The 26,106-nt window shown below is 38.1% G+C and overlaps 1 protein-coding gene across 6 annotated transcripts in view; it reads right to left on the bottom strand.

Moving 5' to 3' along the window:
• Positions 1-4,371: 4,371 nt before the first annotated feature.
• The window catches only part of hmg20b (high mobility group 20B), a 44,305-nt gene continuing 22,570 nt past the window's right edge, over positions 4,372-26,106 (bottom strand). For 2 of the 6 annotated variants that reach the window (XM_087976058.1, XM_087976056.1), the window contains exons 6-10: positions 23,883-23,920; positions 22,627-22,705; positions 20,854-21,069; positions 13,254-13,386; positions 4,372-10,789 (exon numbers count right to left, since the gene is read on the bottom strand). In XM_087976058.1, the coding sequence (XP_087832184.1) occupies positions 10,777-10,789; positions 13,254-13,386; positions 20,854-21,069; positions 22,627-22,705; positions 23,883-23,920 (479 nt within the window). In that variant the 3' untranslated portion in view covers positions 4,372-10,776. Of the gene's footprint in view, positions 10,790-12,244; positions 13,387-20,853; positions 21,070-22,626; positions 22,706-23,882; positions 23,921-26,106 lie in introns of those variants that run through there. The other 4 variants (XR_015751838.1, XR_015751836.1, XR_015751837.1 and 1 more) reach the window with 4 other exon arrangements.

The following is a 26,106-nucleotide window of genomic DNA, read 5'->3' on the forward strand; positions in this document are numbered from 1 at the left end:
CTGTGTTCCCACTGAAACCATAATTCAGATACTTTAACCAACGTTAACCATACATTCCAAGAAAGAATGCATCAAATTTAAAGTTAATCTTCAACTTGCTTTTATATTCCATTTGCTACATGTAAATCATGTTCTGAGATGCCATATATTATTACAAATACATTTTGTAGGGAGGTTATACTTCAGTTATACAAGGCACTGGGAAGACCACATCTGGTGCACTGTACACAATATTGGTTATCTTGTTTAAGGAAGGATATGAAAGCATTGGAGGCAGTTCAGAGAAGATTTACTAGCCTAATACATAACATGAAGGTGCTGTCTTAGGAGGAAAGGTTGGACAAACTAGACTTTCACTTGTTGGAATTTGGAAGAGTAAAAAGTTGATTTGGTTGAAACAGAAGATTCTGTGAACTCTTAAGAGTAGAAACGGAGAGGATATTTTCTTTATTGGGAGAATCTAGAACTGAGGCACACAGTTCAAAAACCAGGGATTTAAATTAAGACAGATGAGGCCATTTTTTTGCTCTCAGTGAATGGTGAATTTTTTTGGAACAATTTTCCTGAAAACATTGTGGAAACCAAGTCATTGAATATTTTTAAAACAATATGCTAGATTTTTGCTATGCAAGGGGATGAAAGGTAATCAGGATTATGTGGGAATGCGATTTTGAGAATACCAGCCGATTAGCCATGATCTTATTGAATGGCAGCGTAGGCTCCATGGGACTACTCCTGCTCCTAATTCATTTGCTTCTATGTAGTATTACCTGCTAAACAAAAAATGATGGGGGACAGAGAACCAGAGAAGGTAAAGGGGTGAAAGGAAGAAGACAGAAAATTGACAAAATACTGCAGGTATAAATGCATTCTATTTAGTGAACCTTTCATTTATAGACCAATTAGAAATCAGTCCCAAAATATGTTATTTGCAGATCAGTTGTGAATATTGTGGTGTAGAAAAGCAGAAAATAAAGAGCCACCTTCAATAGGTTTCACAACAGTAAGAATGATTACCGATATAAAGTAAGCTACCCGTCCTACCGAATGTTCTTACTATGGGAACAACATTAACAAATCATTTCTTGGAAAGACAAACCAGAGAACATAACAACTGACTATGATCATCAAGGAATGCCTTGTCTTGGCTCAAAGAGAAGGAACTTCTAAAGGAGAATGTTTACTGTCAAAGCTAAACTAATTCATTTTATCAAAATGAATATTTTAATGTTAGATCACTAAATATGTTGCCAGAGGAGTGGGCAAGTTTGTAAAACCAAAAGATAACAAAACATAAACTAGCAAATAATATCAAATTAGACAGCAGGTGCTTGTATATAAAGGGAGAGGTCAAAGTGAACATAATCTCTGAGAAGGAGCATGTGGAAATAATAACAAGGAACCAGGAAATGGCAGAGGAGTCGAATAAATTCTTTGCATCAGTCTCCACAGTAAAAAAAACACTAATGCATTCCAAAAATAGTAAGTAATCAAAGGTCAAAAGAGAGGAGGAAATAAAAACAATAACTATTAATAGAGACAAAGTACCAGGGAAACTAATCAGGTGAAAGGCAGTTATTTTCTCTAGACCTAATGGGATGTGTGGTGGGGAATATCACCAGCCTCAGAGTCAGAGTTGGGGTTCAACGAGAGTTTATTGCACAAGGAATACCAGAGATCCAGGGAGAAAAGACAGCAACAGCAGTGGTCAGCTGCAATTCTTCTCTCGACACAGAGCATGTCAAAATACTTTTATACATTTTGTAATATAATTGGTCAATGATGACATTATTTGTAACATGGTTTGATTGTGGTAAACATTGCAGAATCATTAATAGTTTCAGTACAGTCAGTTCCAGTGCAGCCTTTGTTAATTTCAGAGGGGTCATTGTCCGTTTCAATGTCTGCGTGGAAGTCCATTGCTGTAGCAATGGATGCTAATCGCTCTTTCGGAGAAGGATGATTCCTACAGCCCTGGCTATTGTCACTCTGTATCGAGTCTGTATCAAACTGTTAGCATTTTCCAGACACTTTGGCGGGCAGTATACGCTACTCATGTGTATTCACTCCCCCATCCACTTAAACTAATCAACTAGTTTGAGAGTGCATTGTGCTGGCATTCTGGTGGCCCCAGGCAGTGTCTGTGTTTGCTCTGCTGTCTCTCTCCATATTGTGGTCCGGCAGCCATCTTGTGTGTCAAGTGGCCAACTTATGGCTTAGCGGCCATCTTGTGTTGGTGTGCCTAGCGTCACCCTGCCCCTAGCCATCTCCCACTTAAGTATCCTAAGATATTAAAAAGGAAGTAACTACAGTGATAGTGGACACAATGGTAGTATGCATGCCACAAAGCTTGATACATCAATGTAACCAAAATGATGAAAAAAGGGATTCAAGAGTGAATTGCTGGCTCTGTATGGTTATTCCGATGTCCTTTTGGGTATCTTTGATGTTGTATAGTTCAACTTCTACATTCCATACACCAGTTTTACATTGCAAGCTCATACAAGTATTTAGAGTGAACCACAAGATTCCAATATAAAACTGAAATTGCTGGAAAAGCTCAGTAGGTCTGGAAGCATCTGTGAAGAGAAATCAGAGTTAATGTTTCAGATCCGGTGACTCTTTACCAGACCCGAAACGTTAACTCTGATTTCTCTTCGCAGATGCTTCCAGACCTGCTATGGTTTTCCAGCAATTTCTGTTTTTGTTTCTGATTTATACTATTGGCAGTTCTTTTAGTTTTCACTATTTTCCAGTATTAGTACGAATGTAAAAAGTGATACATACAATCACTGATACTAAATTGAGAAGCCTCAGCTCAATAAAAATAAACACCATTCCTCAAGTCATGGAGTGGGACATATATAAGCATTCAATCTTATATATGAAATCTTTATGATCTTTATGAAATGCAAGATCTTATTAAAGATCTATTTTTAACTTTATCATAACAGCTGTTTGTGTATCAGTGTTTGGAAGAACAAGATGAATTTATAAATTTATCCTATCAATTTATCCTTCAAATTTTCGCTAATTTGATCTGTTCAGTCAGTTCTCCTATGATTAATATGTTATTACCGTCTCATTTCTGCATCTGGACCACAACTCAGCGTAGGAGCATCTTCAAGTCAATTCTTCTTGGGAGTGATTTTGCTCAAAAAACACCATCCCCAAAAGACTTTTTTTAAAATGCCACAAAATAGCTTTCTTTAACTACTCCCATTGTATTAATATGATTTGGAGATGCCGGTGTTGGACTGGGGTGTACAAAGTTAAAAATCATACAACACCAGGTTATAGTCCAACAGGTTTAATTGGAAGCACACTAGCTTTCGGAGCGACGCTCCTTCATCAGGTGATTGTGGAGGTCTCGATCGTAACACAGAATTTATAGCAAAAGTTTGCAGTGTGATGTAACTGAAATTATACATTGAAAAATTGATTATCTGTTGAGCCTTTCATCTGTTAGATGAAAGAAGTGAAACTATCACTGTATTCTAACAGATGAAAGGCTCAACAGACAATCAATTTTTCAATGTATAATTTCAGTTACATCACACTGCAAACTTTTGCTATAAATTCTGTGTTACGATCGAGCCCTCCACAATCACCTGATGAAGGAGCGTCGCTCCGAAAGCTAGTGTGCTTCCAATTAAACCTGTTGGACTATAACCTGGTGTTGTATGATTTTTAACTTTGTATTAATCTGGCTTAATATATCTCAACAATTTTTCTGTCAATTATTTGTTGCGCCCATCCTTTAACCACAACATTTTAAATTTAGTTTCGGTTCTGAAGGGTGGGCGTGAAAATACTGGTGTACTGCACTGAAGCAGAAGACTTGAGATTTGATTCTAGTTCTGTTGCAGAATTCACACAGTTGGCCATCCAGCCCAACTGATCTAAATTAGTAGTAATCTGCCACATGCATCTCCTTCCATCCCCATCGCTCTGATCTGTTTACTGGATTCCCCTTAATATAGCATTAGTTATAAAAGTTAAGATTTTCCATGTTAAAAATAAAATAAATAACAAAAGAAGTTGCAACCTGTTCATAATTCTACTTGTTCCAGTGCTCCCATTCCACCCGCTTTGATTTTAGTCTTTGAAAACAAGGAGCACCTCCCCTCAGGTGTTGAACTGATCTCAGACAGAGAGTGCTGGTGGGACTGCAACAATTGGTTGGAAGGTTACCAGAGTAGGAACTGCAAAATTAAGAGTTCCTGAACGTTAGGTTATCAGGCCCTGCAGTTGCACACCTGCCTATATCGGAGAAAACAACATTTTCAAAAGAAAAATGGGGCTGATAAAAGAGTGGAAGTCACGGAAGCATGAGTGGAAAAGGTAGCTTTTAAAAAAAAAGGTCTCGAGGACTTTCATCTTTTTTATTTACAGAGACAAAAGAAAGTCACTCTTGTAACTGTTGCAACTTACAGAACTAAATTAACATTTAAACCTAAAACACCACATTTCTAAGGCAGATAGCATGCGCTTTTAAACACATTTAACCAACCTCCCTTGCTGAATTTACTGCATGCACCCAAATGTCAATACAGGCGGTTCTCTCGTTTCTCAACGATGCTTTGAAATTGGTGGACAGAACTTAACCCAGATTAAAAAGCAGAGAAAGCAGCAAGATCACTTGCTCAGTATGTGATCTTCCTTTTCTTTCGTTCGTATTACAATATAGAACACAAACATCATTCTTACCACTAACACAGGATGTCAGTATATATTTGTCAGTTATGAATATCATTTCAAATGAAAAAGTGCTCACAAATGATCTTATAGTACATGTTTATATTTATGTAAAATAAATACTATCACAAGAATGAATAGCACTATATCACCCAATTTAGAGTAGTAGTTTTCAACTTCAAGGTTTACTCTGCTTTTATTGACACACGAGGCAACGTACATGCTTATTTCGGTTTCTATTGTTCTTTTCTATTTACCCCAGCGTCAGAGGGGACCTGACAACCTGGACAATAAGACAAATAAGACGTTAACAATATTGCTGTTCAGGTTGAGTGTGTTTGGAAAGAATAAGGAAAAATTGTCACTTTAAATAAATGAGAGCAGACGTAATGTGAATATATTAATTCGAGTATTGATTTTACTGTACAATTCTTATTGGGTTTATATGAACAGCAGTACTCAATGGGATTTTGCCATCATAGCTAAGTGTCATGAAAACATGAATACGTAAAAAATAATTCTATTTACCTATTGTGAATTCATTACCAATACTTTAATCTCACCTCAAGTAATTTTTTTGAATTAATGTAATTAAAATGTGTATCATGCAGATATTAAATGAATCAATTTTGATTAGTACCAAGCACAAAAATATTTACAATTTTCTACCTGTGTGTAGCTAACTTAAAAAAACTGCAGTATTTTCATACCAAATGCAAACAAGAAATTCTATAGTGAAATTATTTGTTTGAGAAGATATGTTCCCCAGGTCTTGTACTATACATGTTCCCTTACATTCTATGGAATGTAATCTTAACTAAAGAAAATGCAATAGAATTTCTAATTCCTCACCATATTTTAGATTCCAAAAGAAATTCACACAATCCAATACTTTAATTGTACATTATCTTCTATCCAAGATGGAGGACGGGAAAAAACCTGTGGCTGGAAGAGTTGCTTCTTTTTGAGGTATTTTAGGTGTTGGAGGTGATTTCCTCAAATTCCAGGAGCGGCAATTACTATTTTATATGCTGTTGCATTGTTTTGGAACTTTGGAGGAAGAAAAATCAAAACAACAGCAGTTTTAAAAGTGAGAAGGACAGAAAAAAAGGCAGTAAATGGTCAGTGAAGGAGACAGAGAATGAAGCCTACGCTAGTAACTGACACAGCAATGATCTGTGCATTTACTACCTTTGCTGTTTGAATTCATGTATCTCTGGACATCAGAGTGCATTTAGGAAAACTTAAGAGCGAAATTTACAACTGATCTTGGAGGAACCTGTATGGGAGAACTCACAGCACAGGAACAGATATGTGCATAGCATTTAATGTGTAACTTTGCTGCAAGTGCACGTTTTTTAGAACAAAAAGGCAGTGCTATTTTCTGGGTCTGTAGATCGTGAAGGAGCAAAGATGGCCTTTAGCAGAGTGATGTGCTCTTCTTGTAGGAAGTGGGAGTTTAGAGAGAGTTTAAATGATATTGAGGATTATGTCTGCAGAAATACTTTGGTCGCATAGATTGAATGGATCTGTTGGAGCGACAGTTAGAGGCAATGAGGAATTTACAACAGCCAGAAGGTGTGATGGATGGCAGTTACAAGAATGGAGAAAAGACGCAGAGCCAGTCACATAGATGAGTTAACTCCAGGAAAGGAAGGAGAGTTAGGCAGATAGTGCAAGAGGCTTCTGCGGCTATCCCCATTTCAAACAAGTACACTGTTTTGGAAAACGTAGGGGATACTGGACTCTCAGGGGAATGTAGCACGGACAGTCAAGTTTCTGGTATTGGGACTTGCTCTAAGGTAATGTACGGTGTGTCGGGTTCCAAGTGATCAATAGGGGATAGAGGACTCTATAGTGAGGGGCACAGACAGATGTTTCTGCAGCCAGTGAAAAATCAGAATGGCGTGCTGCCTCCCTAGTGCCAGGATCCAGGATGTCTCAGAGAGAATGCAGAATGTTTGCAAAGGGGAGAGGGATGAATAGGAGATCATTGATTTCAATGCATCCAACAACATAGGAACGGAAAAGGATGAAGGCAGAATATAGAAAGTTAGACAAGAATTTGAAAAAAAAAAGGAGAGGTCCTTAAGGGTATTAATACCTAGCAAGTTTTGAGAAGAATTGTAGCTCACGTTGAGGTTCTGGATGTAGGTTTGCTCGCTGAGCTGGAAGGTTCGTTTTCACCTTCCAGCTCAGCGAGCAAACCTACATCCGGTATTAATACCTGGATTACTCCCAGTGCTATGAATTGGTGAGAGTAGGAATAGGAGGACAGCGCAAATGAATGAACGAGTGGCTGAGGAGCTGGCGTAAGGGAGAAGGGGTCAGACTTTTGGGTCATTGGAATCTCTTCTGGGATAGAAGTGACCTGTACAAGAAGAATGGATTGCACCGGAATCGGAAGGAGACGAGTATACTGGGAGGGTGATTTGCTAGAGCTGTTCAGGAGGATTTAAACTAGTAAGGTGGATAGTGAGGAAAGAGATCAATCTGAGACTGATACAACTGGGAAAAGGAGTGAATCAGTCAGTCAGGGCAGTCAGTCAGGGTAAGCAGGGACAAAGCAGAGAACAAGGTAGGGCTGAAATTAAACTACATTTACTTAAATGCAAGAGGCCTAACAGGAAAGGCAGATGAACTCAGGGCATGGTTCGGAACATGGGACTGGGATATGATAATAATTACAAAAACATGGCTCAGGGATGGAACAGGACTGGCAGCTTAATATTCCAAGATACAAATGCTATAGGAAGGATAGAAAGGGAAGCAAGAGAGGAAGGAGAGTGGGGAATGGCATTTTTGATCAGGGATAACTTTACAGCTGTACTGAGGGAGGATATTACTGGAAATACATCCAGGGAGGCAAGTTATTTGGGTGGAACGGAGAAATAAGAAAGGGATGATCACTTTATTGGGATTGTATTATAGACCCCCTAATAGTCAGAGGGAAATTGAGAAACAAATTTGTAAAGGAGACCTCAGCTATCTGTAAGAATAATAGTGTGGTTTTGGTAGGGGATTTTAACGTTCCAAACATAGACTGGAACTGCCATAATGCTAAGGGTTTAGATGGAGAGGAATTTGTTAAGTGCTTACAAGAAAACATTCTAATTCAGTATGTGATGCATCTACTAGAGAAGGTCCAAAACTTGACCTACTCTTGGGAAATCAGACAGGGCAGGTGACTGAGGTGTCAGTGGGGAAGCACTTTGGGGCCAATGACCATAATTCTATTAGTTTTAAAATAATGATAGAAAAGGATAGACCAGATCTAGAAGTTGAAGTTCTAAATTAGAGCAAGGTTAATTTTGACAGTTTTAGGCAAGAACTTTCAAAAGCTGATTGAGGCAGATATTCTCCGGTAAAGGGACAGACGGAAAATGGGAAGCCTTCAGAAATGAGGTAACGAGAGTCTAGAGACATTATAATTCCTGTTAGGGTGAAAGGAAAGGCTGGTAGGTGTAGGAAATGCTGGATGAATAAAGAAATTGAGGGTTTGGTTAAGAAAAGAAAGCAAGCATATGTCAGGTATAGACAGGAGAGATCAGGAAAATCCTTATAAGAGTATAAAGGCAGTAGGTGTATACTTAAGAGGGAAATCAGGAGGGCAAAAAGGGGACGTGATAGCTTTGGCAAATAGGGTTAAAGAGAATCCAAAAGGATTTTATAAATACATTAAGGACTAAAGGGTAATTGGGGAGGGGGGGGGGGGGGGGGAGAAGAGAAGAAAAGCGAGGAGGAATAGGGCCCCTCAAAGATCAGCAAGGCAGCCTTTGTGTGGAGTCGCAGGAGATGGGGGAGATACTAAACAAGTATTTTGCATCAGTGTTTACTGTGAAGAAGGACATGGAAAATATAGAATGTTGGGAAATGGATGGTGACATCTTGAAAAATGTCCATATTACTGAGGAGGAAGTGCTGGTTGTCTTGAAATGCATAAAAGTGGATAAATCTCCAGGACCTGATCAGGTGTACCCTAGAACTCTGCACAAACCTAGGGAAGTGATTGCTGGCCCCTTGCTGAGACATTTGTATCATCGATAGTCACAGGTGAGCTGCCAGAACACTGGAGGTTGGCTAACGTAGTGCCACTGATTAAGAAGTGTGGTAAGGACAAGCCAGGGAACTATAGACCAGTGAGCCTGATGTCGGTGGTGGGCAAGTTGTTGGAGGGAATCCTGAGGAACAGGATGTACATGTATTTGGAAAGGCAAGCACTGATTAGGGATAGTCAACATGGCTTTGTGTGTGGGAAATCATATGTCTCACAAACTTGATTGAGTTTTTTGAAGAAGTAACAAAGAGGATTGATGAGGGCAGAGCGGTGGACGTGCTCCATATGGACTTCAATAAAGCATTCGATAAGGTTTCCCACAGGAGACTGGTTAGCAAGGTTAGATCTCATGGAATACAGGAAGAACTAACCACTTGGATACAGAACTGGCTCAAAGGTAAAAGAGAGACGGTGTTGGTGGAGGGTTACTTTTCAGACTGGAGGCCTGTGATCAGTGGAGTGCCACAAGGATCGGTGCTGGTCCTCTACTTTTTGTCATTTACAGAAATGATTTGGGTGTGAACATAGGAGGTACAGTTAGTAAGTTTGCAGATGAAGTGGAAAGCGAAGAAGATTACCTCAGATTACAACGGGATCTTGATCAGATGGGCCAATGGGCTGAGGAGTGGCAGATGGAATTTAATTTAGATAAATGCAAGGTGCTGCATTTTGGAAAAGCAAATCCGAGCAGGATATATATGCTTAATAGTAAGTTCCTAGGGAGTGTTGTTGAATAAAGTAACCTTAGAGTGCAGGCTTGTATTTCCTTGAAAGTAGAATTGCAGATAAATAGGATAGTGAAGAAGGCCTTTAGTATGCTTTCCTTTATTGGTCAGAGTATTGAGTATCGGAGTTGAGAAGTCATGTTGCGGTTGTACAGGTCATTGGTTAGGACACTATTAGAATACTGCGTGCAATTCTGGTCTCCTTCCTACTGGAAAGATGTTGTGAAACTTGAAAGGGTTCAGAAAAGATTTACAAGGATGTTGCCACAGTTGGATGAATTGAGCTATAGGGAAAGGTTGAATAGGCTAGGGTAGTTTTTCCTGGAGCATTGGAGGCTGAGCAATGATCTTACAGAGGTTTATAAAATCATGAAGGGCAAGGATAGGATAAATAGACAAGGTCTTTTCCCTAGGGTGGGAGAGTCTAGAAGTAGAGAGAATAGGTTTAGAGTGAGAGGAAAGGGACCTAAGGGGCAACTTTTTCACACGGAAGGTGGTGTATCTATGGAATTAGCTGCCAGAGGAAGTGGTAGAGGCTGGTATAACTGCAGCATTTAAAAGGCATCTGGATTAGTACGTGAATAAGGAGGGTTTAGAGGGATATGGGCCAAGTGCTGGCAAATGGGACTAGATTAGGTTCGGATATTGGGTCAGCATGGACGAGTTAGACCGAAGGGTTTGTTTCTGCACTGTACATCTCGGTGACTCTCTGACTCTAATATATTATTCATATTGGTGTAAGATCCTATTAATGGTTGCTGACATTTTTTATCTAGCAATTTTTGTACTGGAAAATAATGCTTTTTTTTTTAAAAAATAGTGTTTGAAAACATTAAAGATAAACAGACAGCAAGATCATTACTGCATCAAGTAAAAACGTAACACTCAAGCTTTCAGTTGTACAAAATACCAGCAACTATTTAGTAATCTGACAGAAAATAAATTATATATATAGAACCACCTGACTTGTGATAGTTTAAAGTTTCTGTCTTTGCACATAATTCAATTCATATCCTAGTTTAGCATACATTACAGGTATTCAAACATTATGAACATGCATACAAGACAAAGCAATACCTTTCAAATCAGAAATATCCCATCAGATCTTAGGATTATTAAAACCAGTACACTACATACGTGCAATAGTCATAAGGAGACTTAAAATGTTAATATTTTGCATAATTTACCAAGTCTATGGTGGAAACTAGCTATTTTAAAAATCCAACAAGTTGCAGTCTCTGGTAGAATACCATGGATATGGTTATTTTGCATTTTTACAAACATTTCTTTCCATCTTCATAACTTATCACTGAAAGGCAAAATTTAAGAAAATAAAAATCACAAATTGAATGTCAAAACACTAAACAATTTCTATTTTCTAAATTATTCTGGTGCAATTGAGTCAAATATCATTCTCATCAATTTGAATTTAATTAAAATTCAAGAAACGTTTCAGATTTCTATTTTGGGAATTTCTATATTGAGCAGCTGCAATTTTCCACATTAGATTGCAAGTGTCAGCAATCACTTCAAGATTAGATGCACAGTCAGGGTTCCTCTACTTATGCCAACTTCAGACCATTACCTCTAACTACATGCATCAGTGATTTTCTTTCATCTACAACATCATTGTCTAGCATTTGAGTGAGAGATTGCTAATTTAATGCTACAACGCCATGTGTAAATTAAGGAGTGTTTAAATAATTTAGAATTTGTATGGTATTTTCTCACATGTGGTTCTATAACTATTATATCTGTGCTCCTGCCAGTCTCAGTTTTTGTGCTGGACAGATGATTTTGTTCATTGTAGTGAGTGCATGAAAGTTCATCAGAAAGTAGAATGTGGAGCACATTGTGCAAGTAGTAAATTGCCTTCAAAAATAATGGAATTGCACCTACAGTTGGATGAATAAAAGGGAGATAGTATAGGTCAGGATGGAATTACTTTGGTTGTAAGGAATTATGATAATAAAGATGGAAAGAGGAAGAAACAGTGAAGCAGATGATAAATTAATGGCAATGGCAGCAGAACCAGCCGACAGCTGAAAATATGCAGGATTTCAACTAAGGACCAAGAAGCCATTCCAAAAACGTTATTATTGCTCAACAGTGTAATAAACAGAACATTACCCAAATCAGGAAAAGATTTGGTGCTTTTCACCTTCTCAGGACATCCCACAGTGCTTTACAGCTGAAGAAGAAAATTGCGAGCTGTGTGGTTTCAAGGTGACGTTTTTAAACTTTAAATATGATGAAAATACCAGACTACAGGAAATAATGTATTACTAAAGAGGAAGAATTTACGTCCGAAGATTTCAATATTTCATAATGCTACTCATGGTGAACCAAAGTACATCCTGTTTTCTAACTAGTTTTATCAATTTGTAATGAGCAAAGTGCTGCGGAATGTGCAAGCTATACACAAAAAATTTCATGTACATTATTAATGGACCTCTGTGGAATTGCACATCAGGAGCTAAACCAAATGAAGTCTTGTGCTCAAGTAGAGTTAAAAATGAGGAAGTAAGGGCATGCACCCATTACAAAGTCATAATGTTATTTTTCTTTTCTGTACCTATGTTCGCAGTTAAAATAGAAACTGCTTATGTAAACTTGTCATGTTGCAATGACATCCTCCTATTAATGGCAGAAAGGTAACACCTCCACTGAGAATGTAATTACAGGCTAACAAATTTAGATAAGATAGTTTGCACCAACATGGGGAAACAAATTAAAAATGGAAAGAAAAAGCTGACTAAAAGTATGCAAAGACAACATTTTTAATTTATTAGTATATACACAGATAACATTTCTCAAGAATTGTATGATTGGGCTCAATGTGGCAGCAGTCTTCCTAATAGGGTAGTTAAAAAAAAAGTTCCGAGATCAAGGTTAAAGTATTAAATTGTAAGTCAAAAATGGCAACTGAAAAGTCATCAATGGTCAATAAATGTTAAGTTTTACTGCAATACAAATTCTCACAGTTTTTAAAAAAATGTGGTAAAAGAACATGACCATGCATGCACATGTGTCAAAAAAGGACACTGGATTCACTGCAGGTGATACCACCTGTCAGAAGACTGAAACAGTACAAAAGAAAAATACCATGGGATTGTTTAGTTTTGACCAACTTGAATAGTACATTAATTTCTATCAAACAGATTTTAATTTTATACAGATTGGTAGACCAATTGACTCACAACTCAAAACTTATACCCCTATATCTGGCATAAAGAGAAACTGCGTGATACTGATATAACAATGTATTCTTTTGCAGAGTTATTTTGCACAGAACGTTACACATGCTGTGCTCCACAGATCAACTATCTTGGTTGAAAAATACAATGTTGTTAACCTCCACAACTTAGATCACAGCTAGTATTCGGATTTATTTACATAATTTTAATTAAACAGAAGCAAAGTATTTACAGTAAGTTAGAAGTACAGGACTGAATTTGCCTGATAACTTAAATGGTACTAGACATATCACCCACATGAGCAAACACAATCAAGCGCATTTTTATTCTTTTCGATGTACAAATGTAAATTTCTAGCTATATAGCAATAAAGGATGGAAACCTGAGACAGTAATTCCTCGCCTATCCTGACATGAGGTCAAACACCATGTCCTACCAGATACTTGTGACAATAAGTTAATCTAGCAAATACTAAAGCTGAAATGTAGCTATTAGTTAACCTCTATTTGACTTAAGAATTACATTAAAAAAAAAGTAATTTTCCTTGTTGTGTTCAAGTTATTTGTCAAACCTTACCTATCCAGCTGGCTGATGATCTCCTGCACCCTTCCAACTAGTTTTTCATATTCTATGGGACTGCTCCCAATGATATTATGGAGTTTAGCCATGTATGTATCAAGTGTTCCTTCTGTTGGTGTTTCTCCAGTACCTAGTAACAAAAAGGAGGACCAGACTGGGTGAAAATAGTAACAAACAGATTTGGATAGATATCACAAAGATGCACCGATGTCATAGAAGAGAACATTGCCAGTTACATCTTTTTGAAAGTTTCATGTTTAGTAGTAGCAAACATCAGAAATGAAATTACATCAAATCTGCAACATTAGTCTAGAATTTCCAATAAAATAGCCATTGCAGCAGAGTCAGTCATGCAGCATGGAAACAGACCCTTTAGTCCAATTCATCTACATGGACCAGATATCCCAATCCGACCTGGCGCCATTTGGCCCAGTTCCTCTAAACCCTCGCTATTGATGCGTCAGTTAAGACACATTGTTGTCATTCTACCCACCTCCACCCACTTCTCTGGCAGCTTGTTCATACACACACTACCCTCTGCTTGAAAATGTTACCCCTTAGGTCCCTTTTAAATCTTTCTCCTCACCATAAGAATATGGTTTCTGCACCCTCAACATTCTTTTGGAAAAAAGTCTCAGCCTTTCTTAACTCAAATCTTCCATACCCAGCTTCATCCTGAACCCTGTCTCCAAGTGTGATAACATTCTTCCTATAACTGGACAACCAGAACTGGACATACTATTCCAGAAGAGGCTTCACCAATGTTTTGGACAGCTTCAACATAACATCCCAAATTCTATACTCAAAGGATTGAGCAATGAAGGCAAGCATGCCAAACATGTTTTTAAACACACTGTCTATATGCAACACAAAATTTTAAAGAATTATGTATCTGCAGCAATAGGTCCCCCTGTTTTTACAACACTACCCAAGGCCCTACCATTAATTGTATAAGCCCTACCCTTGTTTCTTATACCAAAATGCAATACCCTACATTTATCCAGATTGAACTCCATCTGCCATTTTTCAGTCCATTGACTCATTTGATCAAGATCCCTTTGTAATCTTAGAAAACCTTCTTCAGTGTCTACTATGCCACCAACTTTGGTGTCATCCACAAACTTACAAAACATGCCTTCCATATTCTCATCCAAATCATTTATACAAATGACAAAAGACAACCCAGAATAGATCCCTGCTGGTCACAGGCCTCCAGTCCGAAAAGGAACCCTCCACTATTACTCTCTCTCTCTCCCGGTCTCCTGCAGTTAAGCCAATGATGTATCCAATTGGCAAGCTCACCTTGAATCCCACATGACCTAACTTTACTAACCAGTCTACCATGCAGAATCTTGTCAAAGGCTTTACTAAAGTCCAAATAAACACAGTGTCTACTGCTCTGCCATCAACCACCTTTTTGGTAATTTCCTCAAAAAAAAACTCAATCAAGTTTGAGAAACATGATTGTCCTTGCACAAATTTTCATGCTGACTATCCCTAATCATTTTTTTGTCTAACTGTCCATAAATTCTAATCTTTTATAATCACCTCCAACAATTTACCCACAACCGAAGTCAGACTTACAGATCTATAGTTTCCTGGTTTCTCTCCCTATAACCTTTGCCACTTTCCAGTCACCAGGCACCTCACCCTTCACTGTAGATGGCAAACATTTCTTCATTGGGTCTCAATTTCCTCCCTATTTCCCACAACGTTCTGGGAACATTAGATCAGGTCCCAGAGATTTTGTTACCTTTATATTATCTCAGACCTCCTGAACCTCCTCTTCTGTAATGTGAACTGATTTTAAAACATCGAAGCCTCTCTCTCTCTCTGCATTTCTCTAGACTCCATTTCCTTCTCCACAGTAAAGATATTCATTTAGTATCTCTCCCATCTCCTGGGGTTCAACACAAAGATGATCTCCTTGACCTTTAAGAGTCCTTACACTCTCTCTAGTTACTCTTGATCTGAAATGTATTTGTAGAATCTCATGGGATTATCCTTAACCTTTTCTAACACAGCTATCTCACATCCCCTCTATGCCTTCCTGATTTCTCTCTTTAGAATTCCCCTACAATCTTTATATCAATTAAGAGACTCAATTGAACCAAGTTGTCTATATCTAAAATACGATTTTCTTTTATTTTTGACAAGAACCTCAATATTTTTATTCAGCCATTATTCCTACATCTCATGCTTTAATAACAGGAACACAATGCCTCTGAACTCTTCATCACACTCTTGATCGCCTCCCACTTCTCAGGCATCGTTTTACCTGCGAACGGTCTACTCCAATCAACTTTTGAAAGTCTTTATCTCATGGCATTAAAATTTGGTCCAATTAAGAACTTTAACTTTTATGGAAGGCTTATCCTCTTCCATAATCCTTTTGAAATGAATAGAATTATAAATCGCTAAACCCAAAGCGTTCCCCCACTTTTACTTCAGTCACCTGCCTTCCCTTGTTGACCAAAAGAAGGTCTAGCTTTGCTCCTTCTCTATTAGGAGCATCCACACATTGAAAAAGAATGTTTTCTTGAACTCATTTGACAAATTCTTCACCATCCAAACCTTGAACACTATGGTAGCCCTAGTCAATGTTTGGAAAATTAAAATCCTCCATTATTACAATCTTATTATGCTTACATATATCGGAGATCTCCCTACATTTGTTTCTCCATTTATCTCTTACTATTGGGGGGCCTGTAGTGCAATCCCATCAAAGTGATGTTTCCCTTTCTTATTTGTACACATTAATTTCTACACATCTATTTTCATTGGACGTTTTTCACTGGAGCTTAGGACATTGAGAGATGACCTCATAGAAGTTCATAAAATAATGAGATATAGATAGGGAAAAGACAACTACTATCAATTCTAAGATGGGGAATTTCAAGACGAGGGGACATATTTTTAAGCTGAGAGATTTTAAAAAAAGACATAAGAGGCAAATGTTTTTGCACAGCGGTGCTTTGTGTGTGGAAATGAACTTCCCGAGGAAGTGGTGGATGCAGGTACAATTTAAAAGACATTTGGATAGATACATGAATAGGAGGGGTTCGGAGGGTCATGGGCCAGCAGCAGGCAGGTATTTGTTACTGTGGTGTGGTCATGAGTGAAGTCTGGCATCTGAACCCACATCCTACTGTAGTGTATTGCTTAAATGGTGCTCCTTTAGTCTGGAAGTGGTTTTTCAGTTAGTCATTTAAGTAGAAACCTTGAATTTTTAAAGGGTACATTAGAGAGTGTACATTTTAAAGGGTCCATTTTATTACTTTTTTTTGACCATTGAACAAAAATACCACCGGCATTAATATTCTAATACTCAGGTTAAATTGGATATTGAACTCCGTTGTGATAAACTGCTTAAATTAAAGTGAAATGTCTGCTGTGTAAACAATATTAGAGCACAATCAAAGAAAGCCTTTTGCTTCTACATTGTAGATGGACAATGTAACATGTTGTGTCACACAATATTTAGCTCTGTTATTTAAATAGCTTAATCACTTCCTTAATGACTGGTCTTGTGTGTACAAAGTATACTTTAGTGGAAAGCAATATTTCAAGGTAACTGCCTACTTTCCACATTTATAAAGCTGCTAAGGCATAACTTTTGAAAATAAAGCCACTTTTTTTTGGGACTTTGGTGTTACTTTCTATTGTGTGTATGATCAGTACTGGTAAAATTAGGGAAATAGTTGACATTAGACAGCTTTACAATCACATGAGAAGATACGTTTCATCTGTCAACCCGGATGCATTTGGTCATGCTTCAGAGCATGAAACAGCATGGAGAGTGGGGAACCTGCCAAGTCAAAGCTGCAGTGGAACGGAGAGTGGCCTTAGACAGAGAAACAGCATTGAGAGAGGTGGACCCAGTGTTATAAGTGAAGGGAAGAGAGCTGCTGGGGAGGAGCTCAGCTTAGTGTGAAATAAACAGTGACATCATAGGAAAACCTTAAATTCATTGTTGCTTGCTCAAGGAAGTCTGACTCAGAATTGATGAACTAAAGTCTGAACTTTGGACACTGAGACATTAGTAACTACCTTTAATTCAGTCTGTGGTCAGAGACAGGAGGGTGTGACTATGAGTGAGGCAGGTGGATGGATCCAGCAGGTAGTGTTGCAGGAGCCTCAGCTCTTGTCCTTATCCAGCAGGTTCACAATCTTACCATTGTGTGAATGAGAGCGGGGTCTATAGGCAGGATGGGCAAACTGACTGTAGCACAGTCGTACAGGGCACCATCAAGTGGGACAAAAAAAAAAAAGAGAAATGCAGTGGTAAACTTGGATAGTAAGGTTAGGGGCACAGACTCTGTTCTCTGTGGAAAGGCCTAAAAGGCTCTGTTGTCTACCCGGTGACATGTTTCAGGATGTCTTATTTGGGCTGCAAAGGAACATGGAATGGGAGGGGAAGATCCAGTTATTGTGGTCCACATAGGTACCAACAGTATAGGTAGAACAAGGAAACAGGTTTGATTGAGTGAATATGAGGAGGTAGGGGCTAAACTAAAAGCAGAACCAAAAAAAGTGGTAACTGCCAGATTGCCACCTCAGCCACAAGATAATTGGCACAGGGGCAATAAGAATAAAGATTTAAATGTGGGGCTGAAAGATTGGTGTGGGAGAAATGGGTTTGAATTCATGGGTATTGGGACCAGTACTGGGAACAAGATAGGCTGCCTAATCTTGTGGGGACTATAGTCCTGGTAAATCACAAAGGCTGCAGATGGGGCTTGAATTTAAATAACAGAAGTGGTGGTTCAGTTGCATGGAATATCAGTAAATCAAAGTTCAAGGAGAAGGTAGGAGTACAGGTGAGCGATGAGGCTGACTGTTACCAGAAAATAAAAGGAATGATATAGGCTCTAGAGATCAAAAAGTAGAATCAATCCAGATAGAAGAAAAAAATAGCAAGGGAAATATGCAATCCATTGTTTCTCAGTGGGACATAGTATAAACTAGGAAATATTGGGAACTTGCAAGAAAGGCATGGCAATAATTGTTGACCCTTATTGATATACATATACAGAGGAACCTCGATTATCCGAATGAGATGGGCTGGCACTATTTCGTTCAGATAACTGAATATTCAGTTAATTGATTCAATGCCTCTGCCCTGGGCTCAGAGTTTTAAAGTTTCCTTTTTCCTCACTCACTCTGCCTGACTTGCTCTCTCTCGGTTTCTGGGTTTGTTTCTGAGCATACTCACTTGTGTATAAGGGACCTGCAGCATTGCTGAAGCCTCCCACAACCTATACCCCCTCCAGAGTAAGAGCCGAGATGAGATCAACCATGAACATATTGAATTACACAGCAGACTCAAGGGGCTCAATTGCCTACACCTGTTCCTAGTTGTTAGGTTCTTATGAGCATCATGAATTCTCTAACTCCTCCAATAGCAGCCACTTAATTTTCTGGGAAAGGCAAAGGAAAGCATTTAAATTTTAAAAATAAATTAACAGTCCAGGGGCAATTTAAGAAAGCTAAAAATCTACAAAACCTTTTCCTCACAAATGACCAGCACGCAATCAAAAGAATTCTGGGAGACTATTGAGCATGAAGCATATCTGCTCATATGCGAGCCACATTTTTGTACACTGTCCGCCAAAGCCAGGGCCTGCTCACTTTTAAATGTTTGTAACAAATTTGCACTCGTGGTGTATGATCCAGTTCGAGATTCTATGGCCAACTTAGAAAAATCTTGCATCTGACCCAGTTCCATTTCAATCAACCTCTTTGCAACGCTCTGTATTCTTCCCTACCCGATTTATTACAAATTATCGGTCGATCGTCAAAGTCTCCTTTTATTATTTCAAAGATATCAATAAAGGTCTACTTCTATCTGGTGCAAAAGAAAATGCATTGCAGTAATTTATCTAACCCATGACCTAATTTGCAATCGCACAGGACTTTTGTCTTATTTAATAGCCACTTGTCTCTGTGACTTGGTGTTTACTGGCATTTTGGTGTTTCTACTTTTCTGCTTAAATGTATTTTTTTCATATTTCACTTTAGAAATCATTGCACCCACCATTCAGATTTATTGTCATCAACAATGGCCCAGATTTTCTGACAAGATATGAAAACCTTATTTCAATCCTGTTTGGACAAAAAGGCACATTCCTTGAGATGAGTTCTCCCTGAAAATTTTCTGGTCAGTAGTATTCTCACCTAAAATCAGCACAAACAATTTCAAGTGGTCACAATAACAGAAGCATGGAGCATGCCTCCATTAGTAACCACTCCTCCTTTTTCAGTTTAAGTGCTGTACTCAGATCAGAGTTGTATAACACTGAAACAGACCATTTTGTTCAACTCATCTGTGCCGATCAGCCGTCTTAAATTAATCGGAGGACCAACACCTCGGTAACTATTCAACTGAACCCTGACTCACCACCCATAATTGACCCAACACCCCACCAGATGTGACTTCACCCTGGGCAGGCTCACCGCTGAAGCTCCCCCGATCTTCCACAACTTGGCACCCTTACCCTTCTCTCACCAACCCGACAGCCAAACTCCAAATTCACCTTAAATACTTAGTTTCTCTGAACAGCTTTCAAAATAGTAAATGGATCTTTAAGTCACCTGATTGTGTCATTCGTGTAAATGATTAGGATGTGCACATTGGAGGAATTGTTAGTAAATTTGCAGATGACATCAAAATTGGTGGTGTAGTGAAAAGTGAAGAAGATTATCTAAGAGTACAACAGGATCTTGAATTTTTTGTGGGGAGGAGTTGCAGAAGTTTAATTTAGATAAATGTGAGATGCTACATTTTGGAAAGGCAAATCAGGGCAAGTCTTTTACAGTTAAATGGTAGGACCCTTGGGAGAATTGCCGGACCACGACCTAGGGACACAGGTGCAGAGTTCCTTGAAAGTGGAGTTGCAGGCAGATAAGATAGTGAAAAAGGGTGTTTGGTATGCTTGCCTATTGATCAGAATATTGAGTATAGGAATTGGGATGTCATGATGTGATTATGTAGGACATTAGTGAGGTCTTCTGTAGGAAGGTCACCCTTCTTGTAGAATCATAGATTCATACAGCATAGAAACAGACCCTTCGGTCCAATCAATCCGTGCTGAACAATACATTACTTTCTCTATCTAACCAATGTTAGATTTCCAAGTGAAGGGAGATGGGTGATCCATTTTCAGACCTCAGTCAGTTGAGTTTTGACTGTTCCAAAGGTGTACAGACTCCATTTAGTCACCACTCTCCCTCAAGATTCTCTTTTTTCCTTAAAGATAATTACCTCAAGGAGCACATTTGGAACAGTCAAAACCCAACTGACTGAGATCCGAAAATGAATCATCCATCTCCCTTCTCCTGGGAGTATAATAGTGTTTCAACAGGGAAAGTAATATCTGCAAAAGAATGTAATGACCAGAACTCATCACAGGTGAGTACAATGCAATGGTTGAATGGCTATGGGAGTCATGTCAGAAAAATAATTACAACAAGGAAATTACAATACATATGTACACCATGAGCTATGCCAGTTGTTCAAAATGGCCTGGAAATTATATCTGCACAATTTTGTGGATGATTCAATTACTACTTTCTTTAAACTATTTTCTATTCTCACCTGGAATGGGAATTGAAGCAAAGCTGGTGGTAAGGGCCTGGCGTACTGCCTGGAGCTGATGTTGCAAGGTCAGTGTTTGCCTCTCTTCCAATGCCAACTCCTGCTCGAGTTTCTCTTTGGCATTATTCATAGTCTCTATGTGTTTTTGTAAGATAACATTCTGCTCTTCAAATTCCACATTTGACTTCCTTAATTTTCGTAATTCTGATTCACGAGCTTGAAAAGAGAAAAGAAAAGCTCAATTTAAGTATTTGTTTAAAAAAAAAGATGACAAGTTCATAGTAGTCAGAATTTCCTCAATTTGAAAGGTGTATTAACTGTTTATTCTACTTTCTAAAAGGAGAAAGTACTGTGGCAACACAAACAAACACTCAAATTAATTAGTGTGATCAGTCCCTTGACAGAGGTGGACATTCTTTCTTTGAGATTGTGTTGAGATTTTACTGTTCAAAAAATCCTGAAGCATACAAAAGTCAAAAGCATCGAACATGCATTCAACTAAAAATGGATCAATCATAAAGATATCAATGTTTGGAAACTATCATGCACAGGGGATGTCTGATCAGTCCAAAAATCACACTAATGGCAACAAAATAGATAACCTATGCTGCTCTGAAAGGGATCTATAAGCACAGAAACATAACTAGGAAAAAAAAACATGCTACAGATAGGTAACTCATCTTCTCAATCACCAACATAAAGATATCAACTGCATTCAGTACCTTGCATGAACATTTTACCACGTGGGAATTTATAGCTTACTTCCTGCAGCTGATCCAGTGACAAGCTGAGGGGATTGGTGAAATGAGATATTAATTACTGAAATAATTTAAATACTTTGATATTAAACTTTCTTCCCCATGAAAGTAAGCCAACATTGTACAGCTCCTTCAGATGTAATTTCACTCGTTAATGCTTTGTATCAAAGTAATTAAAATTTTAAACCTAAAATAGGAGTCATTAAAGCATGAATAATCAAAGTCAATGCCAAATAACAGCATTATGCAAGTTGCAAGGTATATTATCTGAGATTACATATTTTAATTGCTACATTTATTTTGGTTCTCAAAAACTGTTTGGTTTCCTTGATTTGTTTAGTTTTGTTTTAACGAAACTGTTTGAACATATTATGACATGTCCAGAGCAAGGGGAATTTTAACTCTGGCTTTCTGGCCCAGAGGAAGGGGCACTACTATTATGCAACAAGACTGCTCCTTCACCCCCGCAACTTTTTTTGTGCCCAACTTAAGAAAGGAACTGACTTGTGTTTAAGTCATTAGGTAGCACAATTAATTAGTCTTCATTGTATTAATTAGCATGGCAAGTGGATATAATCATGATTCCCAATTGACAGAGAACACAATCCTTTCCTCATCCATTACATACAAATTGAGACAACGTCCATTTATATTCTGATTTTACAATCTTGGGAATGATCAATGTTTCTATAACTATTTAATGTGTAATAATAACTTCAACTATTTTATTTTGAATAATGCTTAAATCATAGTTAGATTGAGTCTCAATTTCCTTATTTACTATATTAGCCCAAACACTTATCATTGTTGCCAAGTTCTGTCAGTTGCCCTTTCTAGCAAGTAAGAATAGAAACTGATGATGGTTACCTCATTATCTAAAGAGACAGGGCATCTAGATCAGACACCAGACCAGAGATCACCATGGTCTGAAAGTCTTGACACTGTATTACACATCACATCTATCCACTGAACAAAACTGCCAATCAGCAGGAAAACTCGAATAGAATCAGAATACCTTTGGTCTGGTCAAGGAATTCCTCTGTAAAAATGGGGGTGTCAAACATGGAAATTCTGTCTGGTGAATCATCAGCTGCCTGAATTACAAAAGATAGACAAATGAAACACTAACCAGCCTCACTTAGACAAGGATAGTGCAGAAGCAAATAATTCATCTAGATTCTAATTAAAAGGTCATTTATTCATTCATGGTCATAAATTCATAGTCAATTAATGAATAAAGGTCAGAGGAGCATAGTCAGGGAAAAAGAGGCAGAAAGCATGGCTGAATAAAAGATATAAAACAAAAGCAGGAGGAAAAGATAGCTTCAAAGTGGCGGAGTCTAAAAAACTGGGGCCCAACCAGGATTACTAATGAAGTTACTCATTCACAACTTCTTGAAGAAAGCATTTCAGATTATGGAATCAACAACACAATCTCTAAAATTTGCAGACAATATCAATTGGAGAAAAGATGGTCAGTGCTGAAAGAAAGCATAACAAATCACAAGATGAAATTAATAAATGTATAAAATAAGTATATAATCGACAAATGTATTACAATAGTGGAAACTTGAAGGCATCACATTTTATTAAGAAAAATAAGTTACACATTACTTAGAAATGAGAAATCTAAAAGAAGATTAAAAAGGGAAAAAAAATCTGGAAGTAAACATTACACTAATCACTCAAAGATTAACAAGGCCAAAAACAGAAGCAAAACCACTGGTAGGGTTGATTGCTCGAGGGAAATAATTTAAAAGTAGGCAAGTTATGCTAAATTTATATTATTCTTGGTTAGACCACACTTGAAGGGCTCCATACAGTTTTCTGGTCAGAACAGCACAAAATGGATGTAGAAGTGAAGAGAATACAGAAAATATTTACTATGATATCAGAATTGCGAGTTGAAGCTATAAAGAAAGGATGCAGAGATAGCATCTCCATTCTCTTAAAAAGAGAGGCCAAGGGGATGAATTAACAGCAATGTGAAATTATGAAAGTTTTTGAAACAGGAGACAGAGATGAAAAGGTTTTCCACTCATAGATAGACCAAAGCTAAGAGCAGTGCATTCATTCAACATAAAGTGGAGTATTAACAGTGACCTGCCAAGCTAATACTTCATTAAATATGAAAATATGTAGTTCTAAATTGACAAATTATTCACATCATGGAACAAGATTTTCCTTAGAATGAATAGAGTAATGCATTGTCCAAATAGTTTGGCGATATACAATGCAGTTGTTTAAAAAAAAAATCACATGATCACACACCTTGGGGACGGGACCATTAACTCCTGGCCACAGCTCTTCTAAAATGAAATAGCAAAACTGTTAGTTATCTTTCAATTTAAAACTTCCATTTGCATTACATAACAGCTTTAAAATAGAACATCTCAGGAGAGAAATCAAACAAAGTCAGATGATTATTAGGGAAGCTGACTAAAAGCTTGGTCAAAAATACAGTGCATTAAAAGGAAAAATAGTAGATAGGGGTTACAACTGCAAAATAACACTGAGAATTTTACAATTGAGATACGCTAGATTAGGACCTAAAGCAGGTCAGCAAGTACAAGGGGTAAGTAACATTTGTGGAACAGAAAAACCATCCCAAACAAGAATGAATCTAATCACGTCTTTGATATTCCATGACAATACCATTGCTGAAGCCCCCAGTATCAACATAGTTTCCACTCAGTGGTAATCCAACAATGTAAATACGGTGGCTACAACAGCACAAAAGGTAAAGAATTCTGCGCTAGGAACTCATCTCCAGTCTCTCCAATGCCTGCTCATTATTTCCAAGGCTAGAGTCACAAATGTGACACAATACTGTCAGTTTACCTGGAGAGTATTACAACAACACAAGCAGCTTGACATCATCCAGTACAAAGCAGCTCACTTGACTGGCACCTCATCCACCATTGTCAACATGAAGGAATGCACAGTGGCAGCTTACAAGATGCACTGCAGTAAATTTCATTGAACAAAATTGATACCATCTAGAAGGGCAACATCAGAGGATAGGCCACTTTTGGAATATCACATAATTCTAGTTTCCTTCCTATCGGAAGGATATTATGAAACTTGAAAGTGTTCAGAAAAGATTTACAAGGATGTTGCCAGGGTTGGAGGATTTGAGCTATAGGCAGAGGCTAATTAGCTGGGGTTGTTTTCCCTGGAGCATCAGAGTCTGAGGGATGACCTCAGAAGTTTATAAAATCATGAGGGGCATGGATAGGATAAATAGACAAAGTCTTTTCCCTGGGGGAGCCCACAACAAGAGGGCATAGGCTTAGGGTGAGAGGGGAAAGATGTAAGAGGGACCCAAGGTGCAACGTTTTCCACACAGAGGGTGGTGCGTGTGTAGACTGAGCTGCCAGAGGAAGCGATGGAGACTGGTACGATTGCAACATTTAAAAAGGCACCTGGATGGGTAAATGAATAGGCAGGGTTTAAGAGGAATATGGGCCAAGTGCTGGCAAATTGGACGAGATTAGACGTGATTAGGTTTCGATATCCGGTCGGCATGGATGAGTTAAACCGAAGGTCTGTTTCCGTGCTGTACATCTCTCTGACTCTCTGTACAGGAGCACCACTACCTGCAATTTCCATCAAAGCACCACGCCATCATGATTTGGAAAAATATTGCTGTTCCTTCATTGATGCAGGGTCAAAACCCTGATATTCATTTCCTAACAGTACTCTAGGTGGATAAATTCTACAATGGACTGTAGAATTCAAGGAGGTAACCACCGTTTCAAGGGCCATTAGGAATGAATTCTGGCTCAACCAATAGTGATCATATTCTGTGATAAAGAAAGGTAATGAAAAGGTAAACAGGATTTGCTGCAAGTTAGGATAGGGACAGTCGAGATTTAGTTCAATACACCTTTATGAAGGGTAAAAGAGTCTCAATGATACCAATCAATATAAAGAAAATTTCACTGTCAGCATCATACCTCATGAACTTACTTTCTTTCATTGACGAATAGAAGTAATTCTAAAAGCTACTCTAATATTTTATTGTGCCTCACTCCCCATAATCAAAACCTTTTATTCCATGAAGATTCAACTGGTAAAAGATACTCTTCGGCATAACTGAGTGCCTTTTCAATTCCGTTTCCTCAAAACTCCAACTATCTTTTAACACTAAATACGAAGAGCTCAAGTTTTTTTTAAATCATAAGATAAAGACAGTCCATGTAGTTATTTCGGTTCCCAGCAATAGTTTCCCTTCATTTTGTCCAAAGTCTCTTCCCATTACTTTCACCTCCTGCTTTTGTTTAACTCCTGACCATTAAACAACCTGTTTCCAACACCTTATTCCGGTCTCCAATCCCACAATGCTCCAATGTTTATTCGCACTATTAACCTGTAAATAGCTCCTTCAAGCACCATCCAATTCCCTCAAAGTCACCATTACCATCCTCCCTCAAAAGTAAACTCTCCCTCCATTCATTTTTTTTTTAAATGGGCCCCTCCTTTAACATATTTT

This window comes from Chiloscyllium plagiosum, unplaced genomic scaffold (assembly GCF_037043375.1).
Source record: "Chiloscyllium plagiosum isolate Xiang-an unplaced genomic scaffold, Cpla_swu_hap1 HiC_scaffold_28, whole genome shotgun sequence".
Taxonomy (NCBI): Eukaryota; Metazoa; Chordata; class Chondrichthyes; order Orectolobiformes; family Hemiscylliidae; genus Chiloscyllium; species Chiloscyllium plagiosum.